The sequence below is a fragment of the Solea solea genome, chromosome 9 (assembly GCF_958295425.1).
Source record: "Solea solea chromosome 9, fSolSol10.1, whole genome shotgun sequence".
In the NCBI taxonomy this organism is placed as follows: Eukaryota; Metazoa; Chordata; class Actinopteri; order Pleuronectiformes; family Soleidae; genus Solea; species Solea solea.
The window spans coordinates 15794122-15807266 of record NC_081142.1 but is presented as its reverse complement, the minus strand read 5'-3'; the positions used below and the strand labels follow the sequence as shown (position 1 = coordinate 15807266).

Below are 13145 nucleotides of genomic sequence, written 5' to 3'. Positions count from 1 at the left end.
TTATACACCAGTATGTAAAAGCTACATAATAAAATATAATTATTATTGTCATCTGTGCATTTTCTAATATACTGTTTTACAAAAAAAGTAAAGCACATTATTATTGATTGATTAAGATGTCAAATTCTAGTTTTTTTACTTCCATTCATGAACAGAGAAGTTAGTTTTAGTGGTTGAATGTTATGCTTGATTAATTTCTCAGAAAAAAAGGTGAATTCAGTTTGTTATTTACCAAATAAATAATAACTTGAAGTTTTAAACAAGTTTTTTTTATTTATTTTTTATGATTTCTAATATGCCAGGTGGTCTAATACATGTGTTATGTGTGTGTGCATGAATAGAGAATAATTCCGTGTGTTCACTATGCTTTCTGACTGTTTTATTAAATATTTTTTGTTTATTCCATTACATACAGTGTGAACACTGCACATATTTGAAACACGGGGCAGACTCATGAATTAAAACGTTCACAGCTTCCGACACGTGAATACTCGAGTCACCCGCAGAGGGAATGTGAATACATTTATTTTTCAGTAATGCAAAAATAACCACCAGTTGCATTTTTCTCTCACTTTGGCATGATCAAAAGGAACAAAGTTGTTTTAAATGCAAAGCTAAAACAGTCAAAATCACTAGAGTTTACATTCCAACAAATAACACAGTGTGAGATTCAGGAGAGGTTGCAGGGGTCAGTCATTGTTGCCTCTTTTTTTTTTTTTTTTTTATCAGGTGATATAAAACCTCCAACCACAAAATTGTCAACTTGTTTTTTGAAGACCTGTGGCGACACCGAGCTGCAGTTCATGACAATAACACTCATGAACAGTAGTACCGTGCCCTTTGTCTCAGTACCAACAAACAAACACAACCTTTGCACTTCAACACTTAAAGGATCTCGTATGAGCACATTCATGATCTGACATTGACTGCTGTCCATTAGGGCGTGCTTGAAACAGTGGAACACAAACATGACAAAAAAAGAAAGCCACCTCTATCCTTAAAAAATCAAAATACACAGTTTACTTTCCTGTCAGTGAGTCTGCAGTGAAACTGTGAAAGTCCTCCTTACATCAAACTTTACATTTAAAAAAACAAAAACAAAAAAGATTTGGCATCAGTCTGGTGGACAGAAGGACTATAATTGTTTCTGTTGTAATGATAACTTGATCCCTTTATATTTGTCTTTAGTACACTAACTGTTCACTATACAATCTTTCATATATATATGTATATATATATATATATAAAACACGAGGTAATAATGTTACACAGGGATGTGACTGATGAGCCAGGGGGTCTGAGCATATTCACCTTCACTTTTTTTTTGTTTCTTCCTAATGCAAGAGCACGATGTTGTTCAGTGTTAAAGGCGTAATTCATCATTAAAGGACATCAAGTCGTTTGCATTCTTCCTCAGTTTTTGTATTCCGGGATTACATCTCTGACACAAACTGAAGGGCATAAAACTGTTTTAAAATGTGCTTTTTCATTGGCCAGGATCAACAACCACTAGTTTCACATAAATTTCACATTTTTTGTGTGTGGATGAAACGAAAGGGATGAAGCATGTTCCATTACAAGTTTCTGTGAGGTGGACTTTTCTTGTGTCAGTGACAGATTACAGATTGGCTGCTTTTCTACCGCTTTTCCACTACATGGTCCTGGCACGCCTCGCCTCGGCACGGCAAAGCTCGACTCTATGCGGTTCAGTCCGTTGTCCATTACTATAGTACCTCCTTAACGTGGGCGGAGTCATCACTGCACAGCTGCATGAAACTGCTGTGACTTCGTTTTACACGGGACACACACAAACTAGTGACTAGTGACTTGGAAAGCAGTTGAGGCGAGTCGAGTCGTGCCGGTACCATGTAGTGGAAAAGCGGCATAAAATGTTGAGCTACTCCCTTCAGCACATGATATGCAAAGTATTTGTTGTACTTTTCAGAGTACCGCACATAGTGCAGTGCTCATGCCTCATCTTTGTTTTAGATTATTTGCAGTCTTCCAGAATACATTTGGTATCACATCACAAACATGACACAGCCTGAACACCACGTCCCGGCTGTGACAACGTAAAAGTGGCACTGCTATGGCTTCATGTTGATTGAGAAACAGAGCAGAGGGGGAGAATGCACAGGCTTGGGTTCAAACGGAATCACATATGAGGTGATATGGGAGGAGGTAGTACAGGCACACGGCCTCATGTTAGAGTCTGCTTTTAAATGAAAGCCCTGTTTGATGTCCAGAATAAGACAAAGAGCGATCAGATAAAAGTCATAGAAAACTGTCAAGTGCGGAAAAAAAAACAAAACAAAAAAAAAAAATTGTTTCCCTGAAAGCAGCTTTGGTGTTAGTAACACCAACTTTACGGGGGCCAATGAGGGAAAAACTGACCTTTACACTCAAACATGTTCCCAGGTTGTATTCAAAACATTCAGGTTGTATTTGATTATAATCTTTTGTATCCTCTCCCATCTGATCTCAGTCCATCTTACTCTGGAGTTGCTGGGGGTTTACTGTCCCGGTACGTACGGCCAGCTGATGGAGCTCCCCGATAGCTGCATGTCTCGGATCAGCGTCTCGATGGGCGTCTTGCCCACCAGCCGCATGAAGAAGAGCTGGGAGATGAGGTTTGCCGGCACGGCGCGCAGCGCAGGGAGACGTAGCAGTAAGCGGCCGAAGCGCTGAGGCTGGTTGGGGTACTGCATTCTTTCGTACTCAGTCAGGGCAACCTGGGCCTTCTCCTGCAGGGACTCCACGTGAGCCGGGTCAGTCAGTCCACAAGCATCTGAAAGACAAACAGACAGAGTATAATGTCACAATGTTAATGTTTCTGTTGCTCTACTTTTGCATATTTACATTTTCAAACATTTGTTAATTACATTTAGATGGGCCAAGGGCTGAGGTGTGTTAGCAGATTTAACTTGCTGTTTTGCTTTATTTTAAAGGGATTTATGTGAAGATTAGACATAATGTAAGCATTTTAATGCTTAATGCATAATGTAAGCTGGAAACAGGGAGAAACAGCCTTAGTCTGTGTATTACAACGTCTGCCTTGTAATTGTAAACGTTCACTAATGAAAAAACTACATCAAAAATGTTCACTTTAGTTTGTTGAACGTTGAGCTTGCAGTTTCACAGGTGTGTCATGTTTTTGGCTGGGTCTCTGAACCCAGAAACCAACATCTCACATTCATACACAGTTTTATTTTGGTCTGATATAAAGAAACAGTAGAGTCCACCAGTTCTCATCGCTCAGACTGACTTTGTGTAAAATAACTGACTTGTACTCACCAGGTGAAAACAATGCAATGGCTTTGAGGCAGCTGTACTCGGCCGAGTCCACCTGTAGTCTGTTCAGCTTGTCCACCTGGTCCTGGAAAACCCTGACCTGGTCCATGAAGGACACCACGCGCTCAGCGGACATGGGCGATGAGTGGAAACCAGCTGCTGCCAGCAGAGGAGCCATGTGCAGAGGCAGAGCAGACTGAGCAGCGTTCAGGATGAAGAGCTCACTCCAGCTCAGCCTCAGCAGCGCCACCTGGAGGAGCAATTGGAAGTGAGCAAAGGGTCGCTGAATGTCTGGCATTTGTTTGTCACAATACTGTATTTAACGCCACCAATCATTTTATTTGGACCTAATGGGTTCATTTTCTGGTGCTGGTGGAGATTATTATGATAATATTAGGCATTTTTATTGCTGTCCTCAAAGCGCTCACTCCGCCACTGTGTTACAGTGTTTGGGGAATGTATCAAGATGTACGTACTGCAGTGTAGCCTGCTCATGGAAACAATTTTCCAGACTACAAATACACTGAATTTTCTTTCCCCAGACAGACTATAATCACTGATGTCTGTCCAGACGACGTTAAGAGAATCTGAACAAACAACATAAACAATGTTTCAAAAGCAAAATTATGGACGTGAGCTTTAAAGTAGTGAGTCTCAACAGGCATTTGCACATTGCACCCTTTCATTTGTCTTACAAATAAGAACACAGCAGTGTACTAACACTGTAACTGGTGTTTGATTCAAGTACATTAAATATGTACAATGTCAGATGCACCTTTAATCTGTGTTTAAACTGAACCACTGGGCACATTTAAAGGGTTAGTATTATTTTAGAGCAAGAACTTGGGAAAAGACTTAAAATACAGGTATAATTTTACTTATAAACTACATTGAAACTGACCTGGTTTTCAAAAAAGGCACAAAAAACATGCGTATGTATATATATATATATATATATATATATACATATATATCTATGTATATATATGTATGTGTATACATACATATATATATATATATTTTTATATATATGTATGTATATATACTGTATATTTTTTTAGTTTTTTTAACTGACCTGTTCTGAAACTGGCAGCTCTGGAAAATATGGGATGTTTCTGGCCCACTCAATAGTGCTAAAGAGGAGGCGCGCGGCCAGCTCACAGATGCTGTCGATGCCCATGACGGATGCTCCGCTTACAGACGCCTGCATCTGTGTCTGGCTGTAGGGAGGCCCGTAACGGCTGCTGGGATACGGCTCGGCCCGCAGGAGCTGGGAGATGAGATCTGAGACCGGCTGCCCGTTGAAATAATCGGCCCCAATGTGACCTGGCCCGGCACCTGCAACCCCGCCTGCCAGCGAGTTTGGACTGATCCCTGGGTGAGTCGGAGGGACCCGACCTCTCTGGACAGCTGCAGGAGGAGGAACAGGACAAGTGAGAATCTGATTGTTGCAAATGTTGTCTGTGCACTGACCTTTCACTCCACAGAGATACAATCATGTTTTCATGAAGCAAGTAGAAAAATGTAACTACACATATTTCAAAAGAGTAGGGACTGTCATTATTACACTTGTATGATATGTACAGTCAGTTACTTTAGAGGAGGGTTTTGTTAAAGCCAAAATGTGTGACAAAAAAAAGATAATAGTATAGTATAGTAGGAACATTTACCTACAGCAACAAAATGTTATAAGAAAATGTGACATTAAAATCATTGTATTTTATTATATCATTCCAGTTTTGTACAATAATAACAGAAAAACACATTTGCTCTTGTACGATGGAAATTTCTGTTGAAATTTGATTAGTATGGTTCACATTTCAATAAAATTAGTTGAAATGTTTAGGAATTAAATATTTAATGCACTAATAGAGATCAGTTTACAAGTGAATCAAATATTAATCAATAGCAGTGAATATTGTTCCTGCTTCTTCCCCCCCCCCCCCCGCCCCCCCCCAAAAGAAATCTGCCCACTGAAACTGTCAACGTGGCAGTTTTTCCCTGACGGGGTTAAAGGTGAACTTGACATTTACAGGTAATGTGGAAACAGTGTTGCCTGCGTCACGGCCGTGGTCAGCACAGTTCATTAATAACCAGGCCCAATATAACCGCCGGCACGCTGTCACCTCTGTGCACTGTGCACGTTATGTGGTATCCCCTGACACAGACTGAAATACATGCAGGGCCGGGTTACGCTAGAATACAATTACAGACGTCACTGTCAACAGAGACTCTATACTGACTGTGGCAGCAAATTAAAACACTGAAATATACGTGGTGTGTGTGTGTGATATTAAGAGTGTCGTTGCCAGACCAAATGGTTCATAGTCCTAAAACAACTATGCTGGAATCAAGAAAATTAGAAACTGAAATTTCCACCTAAAACACTGTAGGGTTTTCTTTAACCAAAATAATCTTGTGTTTTTCCTGTTACACAGATCAAACATGGATGCCACCAGTTGCCCTCTTGTCCCTGAAGCACAACAGCTGCAGGGAGTCAAGCACCAGGGTGAAAACATTCTGTGGTTGACAGTATAAATATTGTTCTTGGATCACTCTCTGGTGAATGTCATTGTTTTCTCTCTCTCGCTCGCTCTTTCAAAAGTGCTTTCTCTGTAAAATATGCATTTCTGTTGTTGGAAAAATCACCAGTTTATACGATATATGAACGTATTAGTGTCCGTTTCCGAATAATCGTAAATGTGTGTGTTTGTTTTCCAACAATTTGTTGTTAACCACTGTCACCATGACATTTCATGACTATAGTTTCTCCTTATTTCATTTATTTTGGAGTGTTTTTTACTTGCCATTGTGTACATTACACTCCTTAAACTTCCATATTTTGATTTTTAGTCACTATAAACACAACACATTATTATAATATCCTTAACCTTCAAATAACAAGACAAACATATTATTTACACACCTATCTGTTCTGGAGCAATAATAGAAATTCATCGGGGGTTTGAATTTTTTTGGCCACCTCCAAAACTTTGTGTTTTGATCTCAGTCTTTGTTCTCGGCCGCTTAGAATGAGGGGAATTAGGATATTTTATCATTTAACTATAATGCCTGCTTAAGTGCAATATCATACACTGAAACACAAGTGAGAATGTCATACTAAAATCCATGTGCAGGTTTGCCTGTGAGCATGCACTGAGCGTGGTCTACATTTGGGGCAATGAAGTCAAACTGGGGGTAAAACCGACCTAAAATCGAGCTGTGATCAAATGCACAGAGTCTGTATTGGATTAGAAATGAATTAAAATGTGAACGCAGCCGTTGACCCAAACATATAAATGATGTTTGAATCCAGTGTTCAGTCCTTCAGCTTCTATATCTATTTTTCTATTAATGGTTGCTTGTGGTTTTTGATGATGATAATGATGATGAGTCGGCTGTTTGCTTTTCCAACTGCACATTTCTCTGGGCAATATTTGAGAAGTATTTATACAATAGTATATATATAATATTTATGATGCAGCTTTCTGTCAGTGGCATGGAAAACAGCAAACTGACACTTTAAATCATGCTCCCTTTTGTTTCTTTCTTTAATTTTTATTTTTTGTTTGTTTACAATGCTAACTTTATAACTGGTTTAATTCCTGTAAGTGTTTCTGAGCTTCAGGGCTGCGATTATTGAATGTTTTCACATGTAAATCATCTGATTGCTCTGAAAAATGTCAGAAAATTGTGTAAAATGTTGACAACCTCCTAAAAAAATAATAATGAAATTAGTGAACATCTAGTTAACTGTTCAGTGATTTGAAAATTCAAATTATATCCTTATAATCCATCATGATTTTGCTATTAATATATATCCAGGATGATATTACACGCAATTTCAAAGAAAGAGTGTGCTTTATATTAAATATAGTTGACACAGAAATGGATGCTAAATGTAAATTATATCAACAGTTACATGTAAGCAATCTAGACAAGCTTATACTGTATGTAATATTGTTGAATTTAATGTGATAAATGTAAACTAATGTGTTTTTATTCTAAAAATATTGTTCACTGTTGGTCATGAGCTAGTTTCTAATTATAATTTTATAGTGGGTGTAGAGCCACAGGACATTGAGACCCGTGCTGTAAATGATGTTTTTTAAATTTGATTATACCTTATTTCCTCTAACACAAAATTCTAAAAACTCTGACTTCTTGCTCCAAATTTGATATTTTCACTTAATGCTAAATTAGTTAGATCCCCTGCCGTTCTCTGTACTGTGTTGTTTAATTAATCAGTTTATTATTGATGAAAATAATGTATCACAGTATAATATAAGTATTTTCATTTCATTCTTCTTGTTTTTTTCCCATGCTTATATATTGTATTGTCTAACATGAATATTAATTAACATTAATCTAACTTCATAAAGAATATAGTAATAGTTGACAATTATAGGGTGATTTCCCTCTTGGAGATCTTTATCCTTGTTGCATAGCCACTTATATGCATGGGCTGTTGAGCAGGTAGTGTATACAGTGGTTTATTTTAGAGCCCTTTTACACTAAAAACTGCTGCCTGTTACAGAAGGAAGTGGCATTTGTGGTGAGTGAGTAAACCAAAACAATAAAATTGTGGGCTTTAAAACCAAAACCATGAGCTGAATAATGCAAAAAAGCTCTGTCAAGCACAAAGATGGCTATAAAGTTGGGACATCCCTGTTACAGTGCACAATAATGTGACCCTTTGTTAACATAAGACATTTCGATTAATATAGTGTTAGATTGGCGGCTAATGTGACATGAGTCACTCATAGATTAATCAGTTTACACAATAACCCTTAAAAACCCTTTCACCTGCAGGGGACGTGAACAAAAGGCTTTTGATACCTTCTTTGCGCATCCCAACTCGGAAACACTTCTTCAGCCGACAGTATTGGCACTGGTTGCGGTGATGCTGGTCGATTTGGCATTCTCGATTTGATCTGCACCAAGGGAACAAAAAACACATTCTAGTATTTCACAGTAATCTGGAAACTAAATGAAATATTCCCATGAATAAAGTGAGGTCACCACCACCACCACCACCACCACTGGCCCTGTGATGTGTGAGCTGAAAAGCTATCAAGGCTGTGACCTTTGGAAATCATCAGCTCTACACAGACACACACTGTTCTGCCAACATTTCAAACTGACACACAAAGACACCTTCAACTCAGACATGGTGCATTATTATGGGGAAGAAATGACTATATTCAGTAGCTGAGCGCTCTGTGAGTCAGAGTAGAGAAGTGTGTTGCGACATTGTGTTCCTGTGGTAAAAGTAATGGGAATGTTGACCTTCTGAGGCAATCCATCCTCACATGACTGACCTTCAGGGCTTTCATTTCTCTTGTTTGTTTTCTAGAACTGCATGTGAGACACATTCAAGGTTGGAACAAATCATCTGCTGTTTCCCTCATGAATGTGAATGCCTATATAATGGCTTGTGGAAAAAAAAGAAACAAAGATTTTTTAACTCTCTTCTGAACACTCAATACAACACACCATAACTTAGCTGTTTGCTCATTTCAGGACATTTGAAGTATTCATTAACACGGACCATAAGTCAAGACATGTTTCATTACACTTTGGTTACATATGTGTATTAATGTTCATACAGCAGCATATACTTGTGTGTCTTCCCAATGTTGACTCACAAATATAAATGTTGTCCCATCTATTAATGAACATTCATAAGTACTTTTAAGTCATGAAAAGAGCCTGTTAAACTCACTAAACCCAAACAAAGTATGACATGAATCTGAATCTCTCATCGGTCCTCACCTGCAGGAGTAGCTGAGGTTTCGTCTGATGCTCCTCTTGAAGAAGCTCTTGCAGCCCTCGCAGGTGAACACACCGTAGTGCTTCCCGCTGGACTTGTCCCCGCACACCACACAGTCCACCACGCAGGTCTTGTCCTCATCACCGACGTCCACGTCGCTGCTCCCAGCCTGGGGCGATCCCTCCTCTTCCTCTCTCTTCAGGTAAGCCTTCTCCCCCAGTCCATTAGTGTCCCCATTAGGGTTGCCCCATCCCCCGCTCACCATGGCCATATTTTCTGAGACGTGCAGTCCTGTGACTTGATCATACATGGACCCGCCTGGTCCCCCTGGTCCCCCAGCTCCCAACTACCCTCCAAGTGTAAAAAGTGTTCCCAGACGTGAAGACAGTGGCTCCACGTTTGTAATTCAAAGCAAGTTTGGTCCAGAAATGTGATGAAATGATGTCCCAGGCTCCACGGTGTTGACCTTACTCCCCTTTGCCGTCTGCTCAGACTGACCTGGAGGTCTTTCTCTCTCTTATTTAATCCCTCCGCTCTGTGTTCTTGTCTTTCACCCCTCTGTTTTCTGCCCTGACCTCTGATCAATGGCTCCCAAGGTCTGAGAAAACTTCAGACACACATGTAGTGGTTCAGAGTTCAGGCAGGAGAAAAGGGTGCAGCTTTGCTCTTTTCACAGGAAACAATAAATTACCCTCTCTCTCTCTCTCTCTCTCTCTCCCTCTTTACTTTCCCTCTCTGTCTCCCGAGGAAAAAAGAAAAAAATCCCCTCACCTATCCCTGAGCACAGTGGTGAGGGACAAAACAAGAGTCACTGCTCAAATAAGAAAGAAGGTCAGCCCCTCACGCTCGGCGCATGACTTTCTCCAAAAAGGACAAGCAACTGGGAGGAAAAAAAACACAGCTCCCCTTCAGGCAGGGTTAAACTGCCCTGCCCTCTCCTCCAACTTATAAACTAGTTCAACCAGTTCCTGCAGTACCAAGGTGTTATCTGCTAATCTGTGGCAGTTCTAGTCCAGGCGCACTCTTGGCATGTCAAGGCTCTTTAAGAAGTTATAGCAAGGAAGAAGAGTTATAACGCTTTGGAAGTGTTTGCACACACTTCCCAAAAAAATGGCAGTTAGGACAATTTTCTGAGTGTGACTCTGGTTTTTACACACTCCTGCTGTTTTTGCCTCAGGAACACCTTAGTGCCCTGAAAATAAGCATGCGTAGACAGTGGTTCCACACTTAAAACGAGGAGTGTGGTGCGAAAAGACAATCCACTCCTACTTCCCTCCAAGAATCTGTGTTGTTTTTGCAGCAGCAGAGTTCATCAAAGAAGTCCTGCCCTTATGTTGTTTGTGGTGAAATGATGTTTTCTTGTGGCTCTTCCAACTTCTCAGAGTCTGTGGTGTCAGTGGCTCAGATGTCACAGAAAAAGAAAACAAGCCGCAACAAAAGCAGAGTTGAACAATCTCCTCGGTCTCAGTTGCTTCTCTCTTTTGATCAAAGCTCCTCAAAGTGTTGCCTCTCTCCCCCCGTCTCTTGTTTTGTCAGTGCTTGTCCATCCACTAGAAACAACCAGAGGCCAGAACCTCTCTGCATTCCCTCTCAGCGAGTCACGGTGTACAGTTGCACTCTTTACTATTCTGCCTTTTCTTTCCGCCTTTCTTTCTGCTGGCCCTCGCAGGAATAAATTAGGCAAACAAGAGCAGGAAAAACATGGTCACAGACCTTTTAGTGAAAGCCAGACACTGCAGTGGAGAGAGCAGCTCAGAGATAGACTCCTCTCCAGCTTCTCTTGATCCTTTCTCTCTCTCTCCCTCTCTCTCTCTGTGTGTGTGTGTGTGTGTGTGTGTCTCTGCCTCGTTCCCTCCTTTAGAGAGAGTGAGCTGTGTCTGTGTGCTGAGGGATTTGACACTGCTATTCAAGCCCTGCCGTTGCCATGGCACTGGATCCCTTATAAGGCCAGAGGAGTCAAAGAGCACAGAGTGGGCTGCAGTCATGTGCACGCACACACACACACACACACACACACATACACATGCACACACACAGAAAGAATGCCTGACTGGCTGCCTGGTTCCCCCCCCCTGACCTCGGGCCAGCCCGGGAGCAAGGGGTAGTTAACCTCAACACTGCCATGAGACAAAGAGGGGTGGCGGCCTCTGGTTGACGAACAGCGAGTGCATGGCACTCGCGCACATGCTCTCCACTCGGCTCTAATCCGTAAGACTTCCTCCGACTTTGTTGACCCAATAATAACAGGGAGCGCCTGCTGTTGTTGAGCAACTTGTCAAAAAGGTCATATGATACGCCACCGGCTCCTTTTCACACCTGCTGCACACACTCACAGGTCAGTGAGAAGGAATCAAAAGGTCTCGGTGATGAACTGCTGGGTCCTGGGTGGTGTCGGCCGTACGTTTGTGTGCACGTTGTAAGAGGAGTGATTTAGTGTCAGACGGATGAAAAGAGGCTGGTGAAAATTGGAAAATACTTTTTTACCCTTTTAGGCTATTTCTAAAATCGTGTGTTATTATTGCCTACAGTGCCTTATTGCATCTGTATTCACTGCAACCACAGTCTTTTCCTAACATTGAAATGAACTTGTTTTAGTCGCCTATATTTTATTCATCCTAACCTGGTATTATGTCCTGATTTCCTGTCTCTGTCTACAGTGGGTTGATGCAACACAGTCACTTGAGAAATGACTTGAGAAAGGTTATTGTTCTGGTGAAATGGTTGTAAAGTTAATGTTTTGTCATATCCCAAGTATAAAACATTGTCCACTATCTTTGTCTACTCTCTTTAAATCCGAGCCACAAACGATTAACCACAAATGAAATACACTGTCAAAGAGGATTTTGCTAACACATTAAGAGCCTTTTATTCAGTATCTTGATTTAAAAAAAAAAACTCAAAACAATCTGTGAAGCATTAATTAAAACATTTGCTGCAAGCTAATCATACACACACGTAATTCACAGGAGACTGCCTTGTTTTTTTTAAACACTGTACAACTGCTTATGTGGTCTTGTGTTATAAAACAAGAAGAATGTTCCTTTGGTCTAGATTAAGTACATTAATCAAGGTATAAACAAATGCAGAGTAGGACTTCACAGTGTGTGTGTGTGTGTGTGTGTTTTGAAACTTTTGAATAATTCCCAGTGTAAGTCCTCTATCGTCGTGGCAGCAGGCAATGCTGCTGTGGAATCTCTGGCCTGCTTTGTCTGTCATACCAACAGCACTGTCATGTGAAGATCACCACAAAAAAGGGAGGACAAAATAAACAATCAGAGCCTGAAACCAAGGTTTCCAATAACAGGCTTCCAAACGCAGCAGAGACTACCCACAGAGGAAGTATACACTACTGCTTACAAGCATACATGCCTATAGGAACCTTTATGTACCAAAAACTGTTTGGTCATCACTGGGTTTTACAGGAATTCCCATCGAATGACAAAACGTGTTGTCCCTCGGAACTCTCGCTCTCTCTCTCTCTAAAAATGTGCAACTATCAAAGGAACACAAAGTTAAAGATCTGATAAAGAGTTGGCAGGAGTCCTGTTGCACAGGTTTTGTCAATGGGGTTAATTCAGCCTCCTAAATGTGAGCATAGGGCAACTTTAGCCCACATCCGTCACAGTGAGACTCATTGTGCATGGTTAGGCCTTTTGTTTGGTTAAGAGGTTATGAGAGGCCAAGCTAAGCTGCTGTAAGTTGAATTAGTGCTTTCTTTTAAGCCTCTGTCTATGTGTATTTGCAGATGTCAGACCATGTGGAGTAGTGTTTTTTTTTTTCAACAGCAACTTTAAATATGTGTAGAGGTGTGTAGGGTGTAAATGAAGTCTTAGCTTAACTGTCATACGTTCATACTGTATGTGTTGTAATGGCTCTCAGATCAGTTTAGGTGAATGAGAACAGTGTGAAACATGATCCTGCTGCGAGGAGGAGGGGCAAAAAACCTTTTGAAGATAAAAAAGTAATGCTTGTATAAGGTCACTTTAGAGAAACGTGGCAGGTTTTTAGTGATCTCTAGACAGACTTTACACTAGAGAGTTCAGCAGTTTAATCGAGCTAAGACCGTAGAACCGGACAACTT

The 13145-nt window shown here is 40.7% G+C and overlaps 1 protein-coding gene across 1 annotated transcript; it reads right to left on the bottom strand.

Annotated features, from left to right (window-relative positions):
• Positions 1-509: 509 nt before the first annotated feature.
• On the bottom strand, positions 510-10956 carry LOC131465717 (nuclear receptor subfamily 2 group F member 6-like). Its single transcript, XM_058638586.1, has 5 exons — positions 9067-10956; positions 8131-8225; positions 4367-4701; positions 3295-3541; positions 510-2788 (listed from the first exon to the last, which is right to left on the bottom strand). Exons 1-5 carry the CDS (start codon positions 9372-9374, stop codon positions 2514-2516), a joined length of 1260 nt encoding a protein of 419 aa, XP_058494569.1. The 5' UTR covers positions 9375-10956; the 3' UTR covers positions 510-2513.
• Between the last annotated feature and the right edge of the window lie 2189 nt (positions 10957-13145).

Excerpts from the sequence above, each read along its gene's own strand:
- LOC131465717 (XM_058638586.1), bottom strand. The coding sequence starts at position 9,374 with ATGTATGATCAAGTCACAGGACTGCACGTCTCAGAAAATATGGCCATG. Across the intron at positions 4,702-8,130 it reads AGTTGGGATGCGCAAAGAAG|CTGTCCAGAGAGGTCGGGTC; the intron begins GTATCAAAAGCC and ends CTCCTCCTGCAG. Across the intron at positions 2,789-3,294 it reads CATTGCATTGTTTTCACCTG|ATGCTTGTGGACTGACTGAC; the intron begins GTGAGTACAAGT and ends TTTGTCTTTCAG.